The following is a 19,728-nucleotide window of genomic DNA, read 5'->3' as shown; positions in this document are numbered from 1 at the left end:
TTTATTATTTATAAAATATACACTGTACACACTCATTTGCAAGTCTATTTCAGTAATTGTAAATTTTAAAAGGATAACAAGTTAATTAGAAGAAAAAAAATCCACAAGTTGTCACTTCAAAATGTTTTAAAACTAATTTTTATTTATAATATAGTCGGTTAAAGCGAGTCGCAAAGATATGCATAAAATTTAACTAACGTGCAAATGCAAAAAAGTACCTCTTTTGAAATTTCTACAAACGATTAAAATTTGACAATTGAAATAGACGATATTCGGTAACTATAAGTAGGTCTCGCGCTCACCGGGTGCGTTTTCGCTGGGCGCGCCGCCCGCCCGCTCTCAGTAGAAGTCGTTGCTCTCGAGCGTCTTGCACTGCTTGCTGAGCGTCGCGTACTTGCCGTTGTGCGCGCGGCCGAGCGTGTGCGAGCCGCCCAGCGCGCCCAGCGCCGGCGCGCCGCTCGCACCGCGCCCCAACGTCGCGCTGCCCGACATGCGCGACCTGTGGACACGTACTCTTGCACTTTCACTGTACTCGTACTTGCGTCGCTGATTCATCCGGCAATACATCGTACGTGCGTCACATACGCGCGCAAGACGCAATAATGTAAAATAGCATATTATACTACAATAGCGATCTGCTTTCGTATCTTATGCGTGAAATTTTACTATTTAATCGTTCATATACGTATACATTAGATGTCAACGTCACAGAACGTTCATGCGTTTTGTAACGTTACGTCTAATGTATAACTTCCGAACATAATGAAAATATGTAAGTCGATTCGTAAGCGTTATATGTGTTGTTGTGTGTAATTTGACAACTGCAGTTATATATACAGGATTACTTGTAATATGTCACGATCCCTTTAAGGGGTTGTCAGGAGGGATATAGGCAATCACAAAAAAAATATTTTGAAAAATTCATGTTCACGTATTTTAGATGTTTTTTAATTTTATTATTATTGGTGAAAACCCCCGAATCTATCACTTTAAACGGCATTAAAAAGAAATGAATTGACGAATATTCGTAAAATCTTCATAGAATAATAAACAATATTCTAAATAATAATAAATAACAACAAACAACGATAACTTATTGAATTCTCAACCCTTGACTCACCAAAGTTTAAAAGAGGAAAATAATTAATGTCTTTGTTTTACAAACTTATGACGTACTGAAAAAAAAATCTATGAACGTGTATCTGCGTATCTAAAAAAACTAATAAATGATCTCTTAAAAAAATTTCATAGTTTTCCTCGTTCAAATTGTTAGGCAGAAAATATGGGCCAGTGAGTTTGTATATATATTGTGTGAGTTGGAGAAAAGGATGTATTTAGAAGAAAGCTACACAACAAATACAACATTCAAAAATTATGAATTTCATAAGTCGTAGCAAACTGCGGCTTACGTGTCATTATAATTATACTCATTGTCATTCACATGATTATATCTTGCATCACTTATTTATTCTTAACTTTCATGATCAAAAGGCGGTGAGGATGCGGTCTGACCTGGGGCGCTCGCGGTCTCGCTCGCGGTCGCGGTCGGCGAGGTCCATTAGCTGCACGGCGGCGCTGTAGGACGGCGGCTTGCCGTTGGGGAAGGGCGCGGGGCGCGGCAGCGTGCGCGAGCCCGCGCTACTCGTCGACAGGAACGGCGCCTGCTCCTCGCCCGACACGCTACGTCTGCGCGTTCAAGCACGAGTGTTATTATTAACTAGCCGGCTCCAGGTTATATCTCGGACGTATTACTTTTATATGTAATTTTGACATTTTTCAGTAAGTTAACATTTTTGACTATTATAGCTAAGTTGATCTTTCGTAGTTTCAAAAGTTTATATCGTATCTACCGCAGTGACATTTATTACTCAGCCAAATGGACTTGCAGTTTTTACTGAGTTGGCATTTTTGTCTACTATTGCTGGTCTTTGTGGTTTCTACCGTTTTGACATTTATGAATAAAACTTTTTAGGGATTTATTGTAGTTGTAGTTATTAAAATAATTTATCCACCAATACTCACTTAGGATTGATGTATATCCAAGCATGGGAATCGACTAGAACGATAGCGGTGAACAGGAATCCCGCGATTATAGCAGCCAACAATTGCAGAGATAATGCCTGAAATTAAACAATACTTTAGTTTAAAACATGAGTGATTGACATATTGTTTCATTTATTTAGGACGTAAACGGCTTTTAATATTTGACAGGTTTCCCAGTACCGCGTTAACCTCAAATAAGAAATAAATAAGAACCCAATAAATTTGACAACTGCATACTATGTTTTACGAAAGGAATTAAAAACTATGACAGTTTCAAAATTACGTGAAAAAACAAATATGCATTATCAATGCTGGTTTGAATCATTTGATAAGCGTGGAATATTAGTATGTTTTATAAGTTCATGGCACTCGCTAATATATTTTTTTTATTTTAATTATCGTTTATAAAAGTAGTAATACACGAAATATTAAAAAATAGCAACAAAAAACCACTAAGGTTTCAACCTGTGCTATCTTAGTCTAATTATACACAATTATTATTTTAACGGTTACAGACAATGTTCAAATTCTTTTAATAAGAAAATACGAAAACAATTTGTAATATTACAAATAAATACAATAATACAATAAAATACAATTTAAGTAAATGTTTAGTTCAAAATATTTAAGTAATGTTGTATTAATTTATTTTTGATATTTCTATTTGAAATACTTTTGCATAAATCTACGGGTAGGTTGTTAATAAGTCGAGGCAATAACAATAATAATAACAATGTGTTTAAAACACGCCGCCGGGTGCGGGTGCGACATGACTCGTGTCACGTGTCTCGTGTCTCGTGTCACGTGTCAGGTGTCACGCGGCGCGCCGCTGGCGATACCTGCAGGCCGCCGTCGCAGGCGGCGCGCGCGGCCGCCACGAAGTAGGCGCGCGCCATGCGACACTCCAGCGCGCCGCTCAGCGACACGAGCGCGCGCTCCGCCTCGCCCGTGCCCGCGCCCAGCGCGCCCAGCGCCGGCTGCAGGTCTGGACGTACAAATTTGTTTTAAGAACAGGAAATTTGTATTAGGAATGCATTTTCTGCCTTTATTATAAAAAGCACATCTGTTAAACAATGAAAAAAAAATTCTATTAATCTACTATAAATATCAATAAGCTTTTTCATTTTTAGTTGTATTATTTGATATATTTGCTAGCTATCTAGATGATCATCCTGATTGAATAGCAACGTAATGAAAGTAAAATAACGTAAAGTTATATTACAAAGATCACGATCATTGTATTTATCTTTCTTGAGTGTCGCCGCTGTCGTCTCTAAAGTTATCAGTCGCGATTGTTACCAAAAAAACTTGATCGTTCTATTTGGTTACCCTTCTCGTATATGACTGGAAAGCTTATCCTCAGCAGCGGGATTTCTTGTTCGGCAGTTCCTATTCTCAGAATCCGTGAACGAAATGTTCCCAACTGAGGTAGGAATACAGAAGGAAAGAGGAGAAGAACATAGACCTTACAGTAGACCATAGCTAAATAATACTGCTTTCAAGCAGTGTTGTGGTCCTGTGGTAAGGAAGCCCAAGCTTCTAGGGAGATAGAAGGTTAGGGTCAGCAATGCGCTTCTAATGCCTTTGGTGTTGCAGACGTAAATAAGTACAATAACCGCTTACAATCAGGTGAGCCGTACGCTTGTTTGCCGACCTAATTGTATGAAAAAAAAATGTGCGGTGCACTGACTGGGGTCGTTGAAGAGCTGCGGCGCGCCGCGCGACAGCACGGCCAGCGCCTGGCGCACGGCCACCACGGCGCGCTGGGCGTTACGCAGCTCCGCCGTCAGCACGTTCTCGCGCGACACCTTGCACGACAGGTAGTAGTGCACCATCTGGTGGTGGACAGCACGTTTTATCATACAGCTCATTCAACACCATTACATGTTATCGAGGTAGGGCACAGCAGGATCCTGCTCAAAACAAGCAGAGCAACCCGACTGAGGAAGTACCTCGACCTTACAGAAGATCACCGCTATATAATATTACTTTCAAGTAGCGTTATGTTCTTCTGGTGAGTAAGGCGGTCAGAGCTCTCGGGGAGGCTCAGGGGTTAGGTTCAGCAACGCGCTTAGGATGCTTGTAGTGTTCTCCATAAGCTACGTTAATCGCCTACAATCAGGTGAGCCGTATGCTTGTTTAGTTTCTTTTTTTAACATTTTAAAAAATGTTTTTTAATTAGGTAATCCAACGGTATTATAATCAGTATAACATATACAGTACATGACGAAAAAAAAACTTGACTTACTGACTTATCTAACGTATGACTGTATCTAACAGATAAAAGTTTATGGTATATTGTTTATTTAAAAATTGTAGTTTGCTAATTAAGATGAAACACAAATCGCATTTTCGTGTGAAAAACTGAATACTCATATAGTAGGTACTGTTATGAACAAATAATATATTAATAAAATGCAACATATGCAGTATGTAAGCCTGGGAAATTTTATACAAAATTGTTAAGTCAGCGATAAACCCCGTCGCTTTCACTTTTATTATTTCATATAAAAAATACTATTGTATTCAGTCAGTTCGAGTCCGATTTTGTGTTAGAACAGTTGTCCATAATTAAATTAATTAGCAGCAGTAAATAAAGTGTTATTTTTAAAAAGGACCAACGGAGAGCCGTCCTAACAGTACGTAAAATATAACGTTCTAAATATTTATAAGTCTAACCGCATTGTTGTGATGTGTTTATATCATATCAATATTTAAAACTAGCTGTGCCCGCGGCTTCGCCCGCGTTGAAATTAGTGTGTCATAAAGTTTTCCCGGCAAACTGCTAGTGAAACTCTCATCAAAATCGGCTTAGCCGTTCCGTAGACCTTCCTCTTGCCAATGGTGGAACCCTCTCTCCAATGGTGAAACCGCATGAAAATCCGTTCAGTAGATTTTGAGCGAATCGGTCACATACACTTTTGGGGACTTTGTTTTATAATACACTAACTGTTGCCCGCGACTACGTCCGCGGGGTTATGAAGATATACATTACTATTAAGATGTTTAACGCAAATTATTTTTTTTATTTCAGTCACTTGAAATGCTTATCAAACTGAGTAACTTTTTAAAAGGCACAATTTAGTATAATTTAATAGTTATTTTTATAAAACCTCTCTATACACCACATTTTTTTTTTCAGGCTGTATATGTTTCATACAAACTATCAACCCCAATTAAACCCCCTTAGCGGTGGAAAATCGTAAAAACCGTTCTTAGCGGACGTTTGCTAACTATAATCTACCTCCCTACCAAATTTTATCTTTTTCCAACCTAGATGGATAGACCATCCAGCGGTTTTTGAGTTCTTGTGATGAGGGAGTCAGTGACCTTTCTCTTTTATATATATAGATTACGATGCATTATTTGGACACCTTCTCACCATCTATAGAGCGTACATTTTAAAATTTAAGTCTCTTACTTCAAAAACATAGGACTTTCATACAAACTTCCAAACCCCGTTTTATCCCCTTAAGGGCCGAGTTTCGTAAAATCAGCTCTTAGCGGATGTTTACGCCCTATAAGAAACCTACCTACCAAATTTCAAGTTTGTAGCTGTTATGATTTTGGAGATTTCGTGATGAGGGATTCAATCTACCATCCCCCGTTTTAACCCCAAAGGGGAGTTGCTTTCTAAAGATACATTATTTGGACACCTTCTCACCATCTATAGAGCATAAATTTTAAATTTCAAGTCTCGTACTTCAAAAACATAGGACTTTCATACAAACTCCCAACCCCCGTTTTACCCCCTTAGGGGTTGAATTTCGTAAAATCCGTTCTTAGCGGATGTCTACGTCCTATAAGGAGCCTCCTTGCCAAATTTCAAGTTTGTAGGTGTTATAGTTTCGGAGATTTCGTGATGAGTGAGTGACCTTTCGCTTTTATATATATTATAGAAGATTATAGATTATAGATTAAAACAACTTACAATTTACTCTTGTTTGTCAAGTATGGATTCTAATTTAACATTAGTCATTTGAATTATCATTATTGATTTTGTTAGTTTTAAGTTTCGGGATTTTATAACTCGTCTTCTTCACGAATGCATATAATGTATATTACTGCATAGTTTTATTGTACGAATATTGAAACTTTATATAAATCTATACTAATATTAAAAGCTGGAAGAGTTCGTTAGTTTGAACACACAAATTTCAGTAACTATTGTTTAAATACAAAAAAATATTTTTGTCGTGTCCGTTTAACGAGAAAGGCTATAGGGGCGCGGCTAGTAAATGAACGCTCACGTCGACGGGCAGGCGGTGCGGCGCGTGCAGCGCGAGCGCGCGCGCGGGGTCCTGGCACGCGTCGGCCGCCGCCACCGCGCCCGCCGCCAGCGCCGCGCCCGCCGCCCAGCACGCCACCAGCGCGCCCAGCGCGCACACCTGGAGTGACGGCATCTTATTGAGGTACGGCACAGCAGGATATACCCTGTTTAAAATCTGGAGCGACCTGTCTGAGAAAGTACCTCTCGACCTAGCTTCTTTTAGGTCGAGGTCGATAACAACTAAGTAACTTGAGCTTTTAAGTAGCGTCGTTATCCTGTGCTGAGTAAGGCGGCCAGAGCTCTTGGGTACGGTAACCGCTACACCATCACTTGAGCCGCACGCATGTTTGCCAAACTAGACGTATAAAAAATGAGTCTCGATAAAAGTGAGCACAATTATTTAAAAAGATACACCTACCATCAACAGCGTCTGAATCGTTTATTTCCAATTATCAATTTCAACAACGTTCTAATTTACTCCGATTAAATGAATGAAGAGGCGTAGCTAAGCTACATAGTAGCAGGAGTGAGAGTGGTCTGATCGCGAACAGAGTAGGCAGTGTACGTACGCAGAGCAGCAGCAGCGCGCGGCGCGAGCGGCGCGCGGCGGCGGCCAGCAGCGCCACGCACACGGCGCCGCCGCAGCACCAGCCCGCCATGCCGCCCGCCCAGCGCGCCGCCTCCCACACCCACAGCCGCTGCGGGCACGGTTAACAATAAAGCCTTCACTTTTATGTATTAACTCTAAATAAAAGGACCATAAACGCACAAATTCTCGACGAAAGTCTGTAACAATGAAGGACATGCTACGCAATTACAGTAAAATACAAAAAGTAATGATAAAGTTATTATTTAGATATAGTACAGCAAGACATATTCTGCCCGACTGGAAAATATCACAGAAAATCTTGGAAGATTACAGAAGATCGCAGCTACATAGCACTGATCTCAAGTAGTATATGATGTTCATATGGTGAGTGAGGTAGCCAGAGCATCCCGGGAAGATTCAGGTGTATAGTCGGCAAAGCGCTTATTATGCTTCTGGTGTTGCAGGCATATATAAGCTACTATAACCGTGTACCATCAAGTGGACCGTGCGCTTATTTACCTTCCTACTCTTCATCAACATCACAAGCTAGCTACTTGGCAGAAAAACTAAGATTAAGATCTACAAAACTGTGATCAGACCAATCCTTATGTACGGATGCTAGACTTGGGTACTAACCCTTAAAGAAGAGAACAAGCGTCTTGTGGCAGAGCGGAAAAAACTCTGAAAGGTTTTAGGGCGGACCCAAGAAGCTGACGGAAGATGACGGGTGAGAAAGAACCAAGAGATTGAAGACCTAGTGGCTGAACCCAATATCATCGGAGAAACCAAAGCACTTCGCCGAACCGAACCGAAACCGAAGACTTCGCTGTCTCGGCCACGTAGTAAAGATGGGAGATGATCGCGCAGCGCAGAGAACATACTTGGGGAAACTTGACGGCTTATAGGCCCGTGGGGCGCCCCAAGTACCGCTGGAAGGACGAGGTACAGAGAGACCTGCGCGAGCTGGGAACAGCGAACTGGCGCGAGATAGCTCTGGACCGGGATCGCTGGAGACTTTTGGTGTCGGTGGCCAAGATCCACTACGGGTCGCTGAGCCAGAGGAGTAAGTCAGTAAGTGGGCGACTACATTCATACTCTACAAAGATTACAACAACTCTTGTGTAGTGGTGCATGCGCCACGTACGAGCCAAAACGTCGTCTTAGCAGGTTCGATTCTGGCTCGGGATGGATATTTGTATTTGTACAAATGTTTCTTTCTGGTTTGGATGTCTGGCCTTGTGGGTCTCCCCAACGTACTTTGGAGAGCACGTTAAGCTGTTGTTATCATATACAGCTGTTAACGATCATTATGCATAGTAGAGAATATATCCGCGAACCCGCAGTGGATCAGCGTGGTCTATTAACCTCTAATCCTTCTTCTACACGGAGAAAGAAACTGATGCCCAGCAGTGGGATTTTACAGGCTGAATGCAAGCTTAATGCAACATAGTTAAAGTTGTAAGAATCTAAGCTATTTGAGGTATTAATCATTTCTGCACGTACCTTCATGAAGTCGTCGAGGTGCAGCGCGGCGAGCGGGCGGCGCAGGTTGTCGGCGGCGGACACGGCGGCGCTGGCGTTGTTCCGCAGCGCGGACAGCGCGCGCAGCAGCGTGCCCAGCGCCGTCTGGTTGGCCACGGGCGCGTCCAGCGCGTCCGCCAGCCGCGCCAGCGGAGCCCGCGCGCGCGACCCCATCGCCTCCTCTAGGATACTCGACTGCAACAGATTATAACACGACTAATTTAAAGTCTGAAATAAAACACGTATATCAGCTCCGGCACGCGACTGCAGCTTACGCCTTAAGAACTATGATTAACGTGGCATTAAAAAAATACAAAGTTTTATTAAAATATATAAAGCTGAGTTTACTAAATTATAGATTTGTGAAATTTACATATTGTGTTAGTAAGATAGTTGCAGGTTGACGCTTAAACTACTAAACTTCAATATTTGTATTTAAAAAGTAATATTTGGTAAAAATTTATATTTGAATTGATTGATTATAAACCTTAGCAGCTGTACAAGGATACAATTTTTTTTTTATATATCACCAGGTCGGCAAACAAGCGTACGGCTCACCTGATGGTAAGAGATTACCGTAGCTTATAGACGCCTACAATACCAGAAGCATCGAAAGCGCGTTGCCGACCCAATCCCCCCCAGGAGTTTCTTGAGTTCTACTTTTTTTATATAGAGTTGTAGTATTATTATGATTTTGATTCATAAAGAAATATCTTAAACGTACACACGATCACCTCTCCATAAAGGTAAGCAACTTAATGTGTGTGTTATAGGTAACATCCAACTGTTTAAGATGCATTTTTTATGAATTATACCTATATAAACAAATACATATATTAGACCCAGACTCGGGGCGGGAATCAAACCCACAAAAGAGTTAATATTAAACTTAAACGTTAAAATACCTGGTTCTTAACCGTGTTAACCAGAGCCGCAAGCTGGTTGCCAGCCTGGATGCTCTGTAGCATCGCATTGTGGAGGTCATCGTTACCAAATAGACCGACGCCGATCGCGCCGCAGCATAACACTGACAAAATCATCAGTGTTATCTGAAATTAAAAAGTAAATCATCAATCTATTACCTCAACAGCTGCTGCCAATAAGCAGTAGAAATCAGCTCGCAAATATATAACGATATAGGATACATAGGAACCTTGATTTCATAAAGAAATTTTTAAGAACACAATAAGGCCAAGTGAAATAATTTCATTATAAAAAGGCTTTACTGTTTAAAAAAAAAAGGGACAACTATAAATATCGTCATAAACTGTACCCTTCAAATAATTCTAAATAAGACGTGACATTTGAGATAGCACGCCCTTGAACTGGAGTGACTGTCAATAAAAATTGTAAAGAAAAAAATATCTGTTATCTAACTCGAGGGACCAAACGCAACACAATAATAAGACAGTAAACGTTTGCCCATATGAGTATTATAAAAACATGTGGCGTTGACGGAACCGCATGTGAGAAACATTTGATCCCATTCACAGAGAATTCTATAACATGTTAGAGGATTTATTTATAAATATTAAATGTAATATAAGTTTAGTGAAGGTTTGAACGATGAAACACAAATAATAAGTAACGGAAACTAAAAAACGACAATTTAATTTTCAAATACAAAATGTTCCTAGCTGTAAATATCTCTCTCTTAAATTAATCATTTGATGTATTTTGGATTCCAATAATTATATTTTTGATCTATATTTTTAGGTCATTAGCGAACTTATTATAGCAATGAATTGATTTATTTAATCAAACTTATCTTAAATAGCTTGGAAATTTAAAAAGTCGTACTTAAAGCAAAAAGAGTCATTTACATTAAGTTTTACGTTTTCATTAATACAAAATTATTTAAGTCATTTTTTGAAGTCCAAGAACTTATAGAATTATGGGTTACTAGAGTAAGAAAATAAAAACTTACTTTGAGAGCGGTAATACTTTTCGGTGGTCGTTGCTTTCTGTCGCAACATCTTGTGAGCAGGTATATGAGGAGCACCGTCAGAGTTAAGATGAGCCACGCGCCGGGTATAGAACCGAGAATTCCCAAGCTCTACAAAAATCAATATTAATTATTATTAAAGTACATCGACATAATCTATTATAATTATGTTTTTAGAAATATGTACATGCTACACAGTATACTGTAATAAATGCTTCAAATCCAATGATCCCCAGTAGTATGTAAATCCTGTGTGGGTGTCCGGAAATGCACACAACACAAGCACAGGCACAGATCACAACATACATCTTTGTGACCTATACGTTTACCATTTGCGGGGATCGATCGACCGCTAGCCATCAGTCAATTGTTGTGACCATTACGCCAGTACGTCGTCAAAACAGACAACGCACGCAATGTCAAAAAGATCATTAAGTCATAACACTATTATATATCAAAGATCCCCATAATTAACAATATAAAGGATATACTATAGTAAAACCCTAAAAGCTTTGGTCAAAAACCTCTTGAGTCATTTAACAGATGGTGACACATCCATACAATTCGGCCCCGATTCACACTATCATTAGCATTACCGAGAATAATGGGATACATTTCGAATGGCGCCTATAATCATGTCAATTGGTATGATTTATTTTATAAATGACGCATTGATATTCAAACGTGTTTTCGTGAAGTTTTAAGCAATTTATATAATTATATCTTGGATATGTTTAAGGTTAGGCGAAATCTAAAAAGAAAATTTAACGAGCAAAATCTTTTCAAAATGGTATATGAGAATAGGGCTAAGACGTTATTTATATTGATTAAAGAATGATTTCTCTTCAGTCGACAGCGATTGTGCGTGATGATCTCCGTGAGCCGACACAACAGACACAATTTTTTTAGTGACCAACTCACTGACCCGACAAGCGTCCTATTTTGCGAACTGTCCAATCCAAGAACTTGAGATAATCGTTACGTTTTCTAAAATTCTACAATTTTCTGCGAGTATCATGACGTAAGAACCGGCTACAAAATATAAGTAAACTAACAAAAATTAATACTAAAAATTAGAACTAGTCGAGCTCGAGTTTTGCGCTCAGCAAACCATATAGCGATTAATGTTATTTTTAACCCTGTTGCTTAGACATCGCAAAATTTTAAGAACAATTTGGTAAAATACGTGACGACACTTCGAAAATTAACACTATAGTGTTAAGCATAGTTCTTAAGTATTTATTTTTAAATGTTACAAAATTTTAAGCTGTATTTTTAAAGTACCGTCGTTTTAAAACATAGGGTGAGTAGGGTCAGTGGCGTTCTTACAATTTTTATTGGTCTAGGCGTTTATCTTTTTTTCGTTATGTTTCCAGACCCACAATTTAAGATTGTATCCTACTGGAGGACATTGCACACATTCAGCCTGTAATATCCCACTGATGGGCATAGACCTCATTCTCCATGTATGAGAAGGATTGGATTATATGAGTAACGATCGTTATCAGGTATATATGATAACAACCGGCACCCATGGCTTAAGGCGCTCTCCGAGGCACGGTAGGGAGACCCATAAGGACAAACATCAGAACCGAAAAGAAATATTTGTACAAATACAAATATCTATCCAGAGCGGAAATCGAACCCGCAAACCATTTTTTTTTTAAGTGCGACTACCCGCACCACTACATCAGAGCGGTTGTTATATTTATAGTAGTTATATTACAGTTACACTGGAAGCCATTAAGTGGCGTTTACTTATTAAACTCGGTCCATATTATATACCGAAAACGGTTCGTTTTGCTTATGGTTTAATTTAGAACATGTTTGAAATTTAACGAGTTGTAAGTGAAACGAACCATTGGAATATAACAACCTAATATTTAATATTCATTAGTTTCAGTTACGAATTGAGATTTTTGTACCTCGAGGTATATGGGCGAGTTGGGCGCGAAGGTATCGTTGACGCGGTGCAGCGTCACATTGATGTGCGGCAGCGCGTGCAGCAGCCGCGCCAGCAGCGGCGGCGAGTACTCGTCTGACGCGCCCGCCGCGCCCATGCCCGCCGCTCACAACGACACCTGGAAACAATTACGATTAGACCGTAATAATAGTAGACTAACGTTAATTAATAATTATTCTTTATTGTACACATAAATAGAAATTCAACAGAATGTTTTTTTAACCACTACTGGACAATTCTGGTGCAATGTTTTAGGATATCTGTTTTAAAATTACTTAACATCTAGTTTTAAAGTTATTCAGATTTCATTGCGGTTTAGTATGTCAAGAATTTTTTAATTATTCCTTTCAAATTACTTAAACATCATATTCCTAGTCAGGGTTCGCCGTATTTGATAAATTTCAATGTATCTCCTTGAATAAAATTTCATACTACTTTACATTTACAATTAGAAAATAATATGAAGCTGACACGTGGGGTCAATAAACATAAAAATCCATAATTTTTTTGTGTGTGTGTGTGAGCATTTTGCTGATATTATTATAAAGTAAAAAATTAGAATTAAAAAATTTAAACATGAAATTTTTTGTCGAATCAATAAACAATTACATTGAGTCAAACACATTTTAACCGACTTCCAAAAAAGGAGGAGGTTCTCAATTCGACTGTTATTTTTTTTTTATGTATGTTACATCAGAACTTTTGACCGTGTGGACCTATTTCGACAATTTTTTTTTTAATCGAAAGGTGGTGTGTGCCAATTGGTCCCATTTAAATTTATTTGAGATCTAACAACTACTTTTTGAGTTATATCTAATAATACGTTTTTACTTGACGCTTTTTTCGTCGACCTACGTTGTATTATACCGCATAACTTTCTACTGGATGTACCGATTTTGATAATTCTTTTTTTGTTAGAAAGGGAATATCCCTAGTTTAGTACCGTGATAAGGAAACCAGGATCTGATGATGGGATCCCAGAGAAATCGAGGGAAACTCTCGAAAATCCCCAATAACTTTTTACTGGGTGTACCGATTTTGATAATTTTTAATTTAATCGAAAGCTGATGTTTATCATGTGGTCATATATAAATTTTATCGAGATCTGATAACTACTTTTTGAGTAATCTTTGATAACGCATAGTTGCTTGACTATTTTTTCGTCGATCTACGTTGTATTACTTGTCGATGTAATTGAAGTCGGTTTTTTTTTTTCGTTTGCGAGCAAACACAATTATTCTATGACCTTATAAGGAGAAGTAGTGTAAAGAGGTTACAGAATACCTAACTGCCATTTGTATGTATCTAATTATTATCTATTATAAAATGTTACAAAGTTCAATACTGAATAATAGAATCTATACATTCTATTTAATATTTTTCATTGTCGCGAATTATGATGGCCTTGTTTACGTGAGTATTTGTATGATTTATAAATTGGCTAGGTGCCATAACATCTGGCTTTGAAAAAAGTTTGTATTTCATACGTTGCTAGCGAACGATACAATCGTTCGCTTGAGTTTATAGAGAGTTTAGAGAGTTATCTTGAGATTAATCTTCTCATCGAATTTTAATTTACTTGTAAAACTAGACATTTACAATTTTTTTTATCATACCATTTATATTTATGCAATTCTTTTCTTTTTATCTGTCAATAAATAAATAAGAGATAAATGACAATTTTAAAGTATTAATTTGCAATAAATGCATAGCCTATTTCTTCAGGCTGTCTTATGGTATGGTATGTCGTTTAAGACAAATTTAGAAGTAATTGTTAAAATTCACTTACAAATGAAGCATTATTTAGTGTATTCATTAATTGAGCTCATGAATATATGTTTTTTTAAACTTACCTTTTTAAATAATATCGCAGCACCTACTACGCCATACTTTGGATAAGTAAGGCAATCAGTCTTTTACCGGGAGCATATCTGAAACAAAAAATAATAATAATTTAACTGTTACTGTTAGTTCAAATAAATGAAAAGGTTGATTTTTTTTTTTTTTTTTTTTTTTCTTTTTATTTGGGAAAACAAACAGTATTACAATGGGTATCAACAACATCAGTATGTATACAAAAAGTACTTATCGTAATACCAACACCGTTTACCACGGATTACCTCAAATATTACAAAATAAGTCGATCACAGTTACAAGACAAACAGCTATAATTACAAGATAAATCCAATTAATTTAAACATTGCAATACAAGTTTTTTATAAGTGCGGGGACTCGTCACAGCAATATCGATTGCGTTAAACAGATCGTTATAAGAACTAAGCATTCGATGCAGTGGAGATCGTCTACCAGCGTTTGTACGGCAGCGAGATGTGGCAAACATTTTAATAATATTGCGACAGTGGGTTCTATTCGGCACTCCATAACATACTTGGTTCACAAGACTAGGACAATCATATCTATTGTGACACAAATCATACACAAACATAGCTTCAAGTTGACTACGTCTAGCTTCTAGGGTAATGAGCTTATACTTCTTAAGCAACTGATCATACGGCATTCGACACAGACAACACCTGTAATGCATACTCTTTAAGAATTTCGCTTGAATGTTTTCGAGTATCGCAGTATATTTTTTGTATAACGGGTTCCACACAAGCACAGCATATTCGACCTGAGAGCGGACCAGAGCATTATATAGAGTAATATAAGAGGATGTCTGTTTAAAATTAATGGATGCTCGCATAACAAAACCGAACATTTTGAAAGCTTTACTTCTAATATTTTCAATATGCATATCAAAATGTAGCTTACAATCCATCAAGACTCCAAGATCTCTGATGGATTTAACAGAATCTAATTGTACATTGCATAGCTCATATTGAAAGCGACTAACATATTTCTTTTTCGTGAAAGTGATGTGCTTACACTTGCTTATACTAAGTTCCATTTTGTTGTTTATACAGTAAGTAGAAAATCTATTAAGATCCGCTTGAAATTTGACGTGATCATTAAAACTATCTATAGTATGGTAAATTTTTAAGTCGTCTGCATATAGTAAGATATTACAAAACTCAAAACAGTATTTTATGTCATTAACAAATAGTAGGAAGAGTAAGGGACCCATTATCGAGCCCTGAGGAACACCAGACGTTATCAAAATAAATTCTGACTCACCACCATTGAAAGCAACTTTTTGAGTCCTATTAGTTATGTAAGACTTAAACCAGCGCCATAAATTACCACGAATGCCATTGAAAGCCAGCTTTTCTAAAAGGATTTTATGATCAACTCTGTCAAAGGCCTTCCTAAAATCTGTGTAAACACAGTCGGTCTGTTTATTTTCATCAATGCTTTTAAATAAGTATGTTGTATAAACTAACAAATTCGTGTTGTTTGAACGACGGTTAACGAAGCCATGCTGTTCAGGAATTATTATGTTGTGCAGCGAAGGGTATATGGCATTATGAACAAGTTTCTCAAAGAGCTTTGACAGGGCCGGCAGTATTGATATTGGTCGATAGTTCTCAACATTTGACCTATCGCCACATTTAAAGACTGGTGTGATTCTAGCGGACTTCCAAATTGTTGGGAAAACGCCTTCACTTAGGCTTAAATTGAACAAATGATGTATCGGGCGGTACAAGACGGAAGCACAGGACCTAAGTAGAATAGGAGATAGATTATCCAGACCAGAACTTTTAGTGACATCCAAGGCTCGCAATGCAGTCAAGATATCGGTTTCGGATATATATAAATCTGTTAAATTAAGATCTGAATTTACATTAACGTCAGAAATATTATTTACGTCGAAGTCACATGGAACATTATTTGGTCCAAAAACTGATCTGAAATGCTGGGAGTATAACTGGCTTATGCTATCTGGACTACTTGCTGTAATACCATTATAATGAAATGTACTTGGAGAGTTGTGGTTCTTATTTTTATTATAGATATATTTCCAGAAATAATTAATATTTTTATTTACTTTTTCCTCCACTTCCTTCATATAAAGTTTATAGCTACTCTTTGATATGCTTCTAAATCTATCCCTGTACACAGCAAATTCTTCATAGTCAGACGGATTTTTGTAAGTTTTCCACTTTACCCAGGCTTTATTTTTATTCCTAAATATATGAATCAACGCTGAATTAAACCAAATGGGAAACTTAGTGGTCTTAACTAATTTTGTAGGCACATACTTCTTAATAATATTATAAATAACTTCATAGAATGCCGAGGTAGCGTGCTCAGTTTTTTTACCGTGAAATATTAATGCCCAATCAATCTCGTCAAGTGCCTCAGATATAGCAATAAAATTAGCCTTGTGAAAGTTATACTCAATCCTAGGTTTATTAGGAGTAGATATAAAATTACTACTTATAGGGACAAGCACGTAAAAGGGCGGATGGTTTTTATCAGGAGGTACCAGTGGGACGGGAGCAGCATATGATTCACAATCACTTATGTTAGTAATAAACAAGTCAAGTATGCGGTTATTGTTATTTTTGAATTTATTCATTTGGAAAACAGTAAAACAGTTAATAAAATGATACAGGTACATGCACGATGAATTATAATTATTACATAATATGGGTGTTAAATATTTTCCAGTGTCCCGCCATTCCATTCTAGGTAAATTATAGTCACCCAATACAATAAATCTGTCAATATCACCAAACTGAAACACGGACTCCAAATCTTCCAGATGCTGTTTATAAATATGAGAGGGTACATTAGGCGGTATATAACTAGCACTGATTACACAGCAATAGTTACGCGTGTGTAGTTCAATAAAAAGACTATCAACAATAGGCGATGAGGACCCCAATGAAGTCTCTAAGTTGCTGGACTTGACGCGGCTCGTTGGGGTAAATGGCCGCGCGCCCATGCCGATGCGAACAGCTACCAGCACACCGCCCCCGTCACGTCGTCCGCAACCGTCGCGGTCCCGGTCGCAGCGGAATACGTTATAACGAGCATCAATAAATTCACTATCGCATATATTACTATTTAACCATGTTTCAGTAAGAACAATGACATCGTAATTATGAGAGAGAATATTCATATAAATAGTATTAAGTTTTGTTTTCAGGCCACGACAGTTCTGATAAAATACTGATAACACATATTTATCCATTGTTAAACCGAGTATATAAAACGTATTTAATAACATAATAATGCCGCCTACCCGCAAATCTCAAATAAAAACATAAATAGTAAATATTTAATCGCAGCTGATTTATAAAAACATAGAACCTAAATACAATATACTTAATATTCCTAAGTTTGCCTGCAATACAAAATATATTATAAAAATATGATAATATAACAATAAATATTTTATCACACTGCCAGTAAATACATAAAAGTTCATCATAGTAAAAAAATACTAATCGAAGACGCATAGCCACAACAAAAGCAACCGTAAACACACCACTCCAGCCACCAATAGCTATGCTTGTATAAAACGCGACGGAGACATAATAATATAATAGTCGTATAAAAATTAAAAATAACAAAAAACTATGTATGATAAATATATTACAGTTAAGCTTTATATATAATAAATAAAAAATAATTACATTGCTATAAGGGTACAAGCCCACCACTACAAGTTTACAATGGTAATAAAGCAATAAGCACGCCCTGAAAGCAGTAACAGAAGCAGACGTAAACATGTTACTCAAGCCACTCATAGCCATGTTTGCATTGAACGCAACAGAGACGCAATATAATAGTTTTATACAATACAGAAACAACACAACGACACGTATTACATGATAACAAAGCTTTATATATACTAAGGGAAAAATAAAAATATTATTATAGGAGTGCGAACCCTCTACTTGTAAATAGTAAGAAAAGATGTTACTTGAACTTGGAGATGTCAGCTGATGTTTTAATAGCAATAACGGGCGATGTATCCGATTTGCGAGCGAGAATTGTGCCATGCTTAATCCATACATATTTATAATCACATTGCTTAGCAACTTCACGACACCGGCGAAATAATAGTTTGTAGTGTAATGTTAAGTGTTCGTTTATGTACACAGAGTTTGGTGATCCTGATACGGATAGCCTTGCTGAGTCCAAGCCTTTCATGGTGCGACACGCAGCCAGTACATTGTCGCGTTTTAGTTTACTGGTAAACTTAACAACAATATTTTTTGGTCTTCGATCCTTTTGATCACCATGAGGTACTCGATGAATGGCTACAATATCCGTGGAACGTATAGGATGTTTGATTTCGTTTCCTAGGCATTCTAATATAGACAAAAGGTTTTCACTGCGTCGCTCCGGGAGATTAGAAATTTCAATATTGCAATCCCTTGCCTGCTGTTCCATGTTTAAGATTTTATTTTCAAGGACTGATATTTTACCCTCGCAGTCGACAGATGTCTTTGTTCCACTCTCCAATGATTTGATACGAGTATCAAACTCGTCCAGGCGATCCGACGAGAAATTCAATGATTTTTCAAATTCATTTAAACGGTTGTTAAATAGGGTGATAGAATTATTTATTTTGATATTTTCAGCTTTCAACTTGACTATGTTATTATTGATATCACTTAATAATGTAGATATTTTGGATAGCTCTGTAGACATAGCCGAGCTTACTGCTGTAGCAACACAGTTTGAGATGCATTCATTAATATTTGTATTCCATAATACCATTTGCTGCTTCAACCTTTCCTCAAAAATGCCAAAAAGTTCACTCATATCTGGATCATGGGGTACTTTTCGTTTTCTAGAATAGGTGTAATCGATTTGTTCATCACATTTTGACAGGTCACCGTCCGATAAGAATTTGTTTGGTGGCGTTCTTTGCAAAGACATTATCAATATAAGATCCTGGGAGTTAGAGGAAAACAAAAAATATTTGTTTTCTCTTAGTCTAGCGGTGAGGTGGTGAGGAAACCGCACCGCTGCGGCCGACAGATGCGATGCCAGAAAGAGAAACCTCGCTTAGATGTTACTATCGCGATTAACTTAACACAGATTAGTTTCACAGCAAAACAAGTTATTCTGCTTATTACACTACGGAAGTAAATCGTATGCACTTTTTCTTTTTATTGTTAGTATACCAGCAGCACGTCCGTCTCAAACAAGTGACCGACGATGAATGAATGTGAAGTTTTTCACGTGATGTTATTTATTCATAAATTTTATCAAACTAATAAATCAGTTGCCCGATAGAACTTTAAATTGATCAATAAAATTTGATATTCCGCAGACAAAACCATATAGAAGTTAATAACATAAACAACCAGACCTCACAAGTTAAAATCGAAAAAGTCACTTAAAGCATATATAATGAAATAAGAGTACATATGGCCTAACTCTGCTATCTTAACTACGTCTTAACTGCGCGTGTCCAAGGAGCCGATATTAAATTTAAAGTACCCTAGCGAATATGCTCGTAAACTTATACTCTT

General features: G+C 37.5%; 3 protein-coding genes across 3 annotated transcripts; all 3 read right to left on the bottom strand.

The window, feature by feature from the left end:
• Positions 1 to 339: 339 nt before the first annotated feature.
• On the bottom strand, positions 340 to 12,428 carry LOC123657302 (protein tweety-like). Its single transcript, XM_045592874.1, has 11 exons — positions 12,294 to 12,428; positions 10,351 to 10,479; positions 9,329 to 9,472; positions 8,406 to 8,618; positions 6,883 to 7,011; positions 6,294 to 6,431; positions 3,734 to 3,878; positions 2,883 to 3,028; positions 2,023 to 2,120; positions 1,513 to 1,686; positions 340 to 499 (listed from the first exon to the last, which is right to left on the bottom strand). Exons 1-11 carry the CDS (start codon positions 12,426 to 12,428, stop codon positions 340 to 342), a joined length of 1,611 nt encoding a protein of 536 aa, XP_045448830.1.
• Positions 12,429 to 14,239: 1,811 nt separating this feature from the next.
• LOC123657199 lies at positions 14,240 to 17,429 on the bottom strand. The gene is made up of 3 exons (XM_045592777.1): positions 16,278 to 17,429; positions 15,467 to 16,145; positions 14,240 to 14,262 (listed from the first exon to the last, which is right to left on the bottom strand). The coding sequence occupies exons 1-3, from the start codon at positions 17,427 to 17,429 to the stop codon at positions 14,240 to 14,242; spliced, it is 1,854 nt and encodes a 617-aa protein (XP_045448733.1).
• Positions 17,430 to 18,160: 731 nt separating this feature from the next.
• Positions 18,161 to 19,129, bottom strand: LOC123657198. The gene has a single exon (XM_045592776.1). It carries the CDS (start codon positions 19,127 to 19,129, stop codon positions 18,161 to 18,163), a length of 969 nt encoding a protein of 322 aa, XP_045448732.1.
• Between the last annotated feature and the right edge of the window lie 599 nt (positions 19,130 to 19,728).

The sequence above is a fragment of the Melitaea cinxia genome, chromosome 10 (genome assembly GCF_905220565.1).
Source record: "Melitaea cinxia chromosome 10, ilMelCinx1.1, whole genome shotgun sequence".
Lineage (NCBI taxonomy): Eukaryota > Metazoa > Arthropoda > Insecta > Lepidoptera > Nymphalidae > Melitaea > Melitaea cinxia.
Note: the sequence above shows the minus strand (reverse complement) of the source record. Positions and strands in the feature narration are given on the sequence as shown.

Excerpts from the sequence above, each read along its gene's own strand:
- LOC123657198 (XM_045592776.1), bottom strand. The coding sequence starts at position 19,129 with ATGTCTTTGCAAAGAACGCCACCAAACAAATTCTTATCGGACGGTGAC.
- LOC123657302 (XM_045592874.1), bottom strand. The coding sequence starts at position 12,428 with ATGGGCGCGGCGGGCGCGTCAGACGAGTACTCGCCGCCGCTGCTGGCG. Across the intron at positions 9,473-10,350 it reads AAAGTATTACCGCTCTCAAA|ATAACACTGATGATTTTGTC; the intron begins GTAAGTTTTTAT and ends TTTTAATTTCAG. Across the intron at positions 3,879-6,293 it reads CGCACCGCCTGCCCGTCGAC|ATGGTGCACTACTACCTGTC; the intron begins GTGAGCGTTCAT and ends GTCCACCACCAG.
- LOC123657199 (XM_045592777.1), bottom strand. The coding sequence starts at position 17,429 with ATGGATAAATATGTGTTATCAGTATTTTATCAGAACTGTCGTGGCCTG. Across the intron at positions 16,146-16,277 it reads TGAAGGAAGTGGAGGAAAAA|CATTTCAGATCAGTTTTTGG; the intron begins GTAAATAAAAAT and ends TTATACTCCCAG. Across the intron at positions 14,263-15,466 it reads AAAAGTTGCTTTCAATGGTG|ATATGCTCCCGGTAAAAGAC; the intron begins GTGAGTCAGAAT and ends TTTTTGTTTCAG.